Genomic DNA, 3,724 nt, shown 5'->3' on the forward strand with positions numbered 1-3,724 from the left:
TGTCGAAGACGTAGGGAGGGAAACTTTGGCCGTAATTTTCTGGGAAATTGTCGACGTTATGAAAAAGATTATCGAACACCAAAAAATACAGAAGCTTCAGGAGCTACATGTAAGTAAAGATGAACATTATTCGACATAAATAATGAAAATCAGTGCATCATTTGCATGATTTATGAGGTAATCCTGCAATAGATTGCCAAGATAAAACTTTCATACTTGAACAGCTTGTGATAACTTATTTAACTAAAGAGGGTGACGCACTGATATAAGATATGCAAATGAAGACATTACATAATCAATGAGAAACATTTATATTACGTCACTAAAAGGCTAACATCATTTATCGAAGCTACGAGGTCCTTAAACTTTAACTTTTATGTTGCCTGGAATTACAGATATGACATTCAGGTGTGGTCCTGTATTTGGCTGAATTATGACTTCCTATTATTGAAATAAAAAACAATGGATTCATGTCAATCTTTTTAGATATCATCTATGCCAACAAACAAACATTGAATCAGCTACATCTTCGCGTTTAGTAGGGGAACATATATGTACAACCGTCCCCTAAAACGCATCAAATGGAACGTCCCAATGACCGAAAGAATGTTTGAGGCCTTGACCTCAAAGCTTCAGTTGGTGCAGACATTTCCGGGTAAAAATGGCTTACAACGCATTGAATAGCGCAATAACCGAGGAATTTCTCGTCTGCCAGATCTGTTTGGATAACTTCAAGCAGCCTAAGGTGCTGCCGTGTCTTCACACCTTCTGCCAGCCGTGTTTGGAGAGGCTCCTCGCCACACAGCCGCTAGGAAAGCTCTCATGTCCGACGTGCAGACGAGACGTGCCCCTCCCACAAAATGGCGTCCGAGGATTGACGTCAAACTTCCTCATTGGTAAACTGCACGACATTCTGCAACAACAGCCGGGGGCGAAGGGGGAAACATCGCAGTCAAGGGCGGATGGAGTCCCATGTACGGCCTGTGACAGAGGCAACCCTGCCGAGTTTTACTGTGTGGAGTGTGCCGACTACCTGTGTCAGTCGTGTGAGCACACGCACCGTGGACTCAAAGCGACAAGGTCCCACAAAGTTGTAACATCTCAAGACTTGGAATCAGGCCAGTTTGCCGCCGAGCTCGGGGCAAGGGAGACTTCCAAGTGTGAGGATCACAATGAACTGAACAAGTTCTACTGTGACACCTGTCACCGGGTCATCTGTCCCCACTGCGTGATAACGGCGCACAAACATCACCAGTATGTGGAGATAGAGAAGGCGGCCGAGAGGGAGAGAGGAAAAATCAAAGCAAAACTATCAACAGTTAAGAACACAGCAGGTCTGCATGAGAAGTGGATAGGAGAGTTGCAGTCAGTAAAGGATGATTGGGCTTTACAGGTACAGCGTACAGAAGAACAGTTCGAAAAACAGGCAGAGGCCGTTCAGAAGGCGAAAACTGAGAAAATCAGTCAGCTTCGCGCCATGAATGCTGTTCGGGACAAACAGATGAAAGCCGCAATGGAGGCAGTTGAGATGGACCTGGCCTCAGCCAAGAGCTGTATTCAGTTCACGGACAGTGTGTTGCAGTACGGGAGTCCAGCGGAGGTCATGTCGGTGGCCGGAGAACTGACCGCACAGATAGAACAAACCGCTGACCAGAAGATCCTTGAGAGGGCTGAACTGACCAAGGGTTTCGTGAACTTGACCTTTGACCCACCGGCTTGTGCGTCGGAGGAAGATATTTCAAACCTGATTGGTTGGATAAAACAAACAACATTGTCAGTGACGAGCACACAGTTACCAGTTCGGACGAATGTGGGAAAGATGGCTACTTGCAGCTGGATCCCAAAACTGCTGAAAACCGTCGGAGAGAGGGGCACTAGAGATGGGCAATTCAACTACCCTACAGCACTCTCTGTTACCTCAGATGGATACATTGTAGTAGCTGACCGTGACAACAAACGCATTCAGTTTCTCGACAAAGATGGCACCTACAAGAGAAAGGTCGGTTTGAAGTTCAAGCCATTGTGTTTGGAGGTCAATCGTTGGAAAAACGATGAGGTGTTGGTGACAGGAGACGGACACAAGATTCGCGTGCTGGGCAAACGGGGAAGGGAGTCACGTGTCATCCAGTTGCTGACGGGTGTTGAAGAGAAAGATAAAACTACGCAGGGTATCGCTGTTGACGGTTTCGGACGCATCATCGTCACAATAGGGTACCAAGTGTTTGTACTCAGTCCCAGTGGTGACGTAATCCTAAAGTTTGGGTGCAAAGGTCAAGGTCAGCAGCAGTTGAGTTCTTCCCTCCGTATTGCCGTCAACGAGAGTAACCAAATCATCATCAGTGACTTCGGAAATGACAGCCTGAAGATATTCGACCCCACCGGTCGTCATCTCTTCACGTGCGGGTCGCATGGCTTTGGACCTGGTCAGCTGTATGGTCCCTACTGTGTAATAACGGACAGAGACGACAACATCGTCGTGGCTGAGTGGTATAACCAACGTGTTACCCTGTTCAGCCGGGACGGTACGTTTATCAGGCAGGTTCTGACACGGGAGGAACACGGAGTGAACTTTCCAAGGGGACTGACACTGACTCACGATGGCGATGGACCTCTGGCTATTTGTGATGAACATTCCGTCAAGATATTCAAGCTGTAAGGCCTTGTTGATGTAATTATATGGATGGCATCCTCTGAAAACCCCAAAACTGGTGCGAGCGTGCGAAAAAATGGCATAACTATAAGTGGCCTTCTTAATGCAGTATTGGTACGATAATGGACACTGCAGAGTAAGGGGCATTTCAGAACATTACAGAAGACATAATAAAACTACCAAATAGCAATTTACATAGTTCATTACGTTTTCAAAATAAACCACCTGCAGTAGCATGGCACCAAGATGTGATCGCTACAAATAAAGTTTACACCGGGGGTTCATTCTATGCCCTTCTTTGAAATTTCTAAAATCCCCCGGCTCGTATCGGCCATACGTTGATTTACCTCATTCACCCGGACAGTAGATCTGGTGCATCCCCGCCTTGTATTAGCCAACGAAAGGGTATATGCCATTAGAAAAAATAATGAAACTTTTGATTATCCCCACTTTAGTTGTAACACTATATCATGACTTATGCTAGCCCTTGTTATTAGTAATAAGGATATTGATATTAATTCTATACCTCCATTTTGTACTATGTTTGTACCATGTATACATTGTCGGGCAACAAAGTTCTTTTGTCACTCAGTAAGGGGCGGTGCGTAAGGACGTCGACTGATGATGATGATGATGATGATGATGATGATGATGATTAGGAATGAAATACCGTGAAATCGCATTACAAAACACGTCTCAAGTTAGGGCAACCCTCATTGGGTAAATTACATAATAGTTTCAGGAAGTTGTAGTGCAGAAAACACCCATGCACAATATCAGGGATATTCAAGTGATTGGAGAGAAACTAGGCTTGAGTCGAAGGAACATTATTACTGGTGTTGGTTATGAAAACATATCAGACAGAATGTTCTAGGTATAAATAAAGGACGGAAAAACATGACTAATGTGATGTCTAAAAGCTTTATTGCAATGATAACATAGGGGTAGAAACATACTGTAACCAAGTGACATCTAACATGCTGTATTCGTCATGACATACAAGGGTAATATTTGATATCAATATGGATCTTCATGCATTCAGATCCTCCCGAGACAGAGTTATTCGGGTATTTG

The 3,724-nt window shown here is 44.7% G+C and overlaps 1 protein-coding gene across 1 annotated transcript; it reads left to right on the forward strand.

The window, feature by feature from the left end:
* The first annotated feature begins 601 nt into the window (after nucleotides 1–601).
* On the forward strand, nucleotides 602–2,656 carry LOC136423364 (tripartite motif-containing protein 2-like). Its single transcript, XM_066411499.1, has one exon. It carries the CDS (start codon nucleotides 662–664, stop codon nucleotides 2,654–2,656), a length of 1,995 nt encoding a protein of 664 aa, XP_066267596.1. The 5' UTR covers nucleotides 602–661.
* The last annotated feature ends 1,068 nt before the right edge of the window (nucleotides 2,657–3,724 follow it).

Source organism: Branchiostoma lanceolatum, chromosome 17, assembly GCF_035083965.1.
Source record: "Branchiostoma lanceolatum isolate klBraLanc5 chromosome 17, klBraLanc5.hap2, whole genome shotgun sequence".
NCBI lineage: Eukaryota > Metazoa > Chordata > Leptocardii > Amphioxiformes > Branchiostomatidae > Branchiostoma > Branchiostoma lanceolatum.

What these genes read in the sequence shown, in the direction of transcription:
- LOC136423364 (XM_066411499.1), top strand. Translation starts at nt 662, where the DNA reads ATGGCTTACAACGCATTGAATAGCGCAATAACCGAGGAATTTCTCGTC.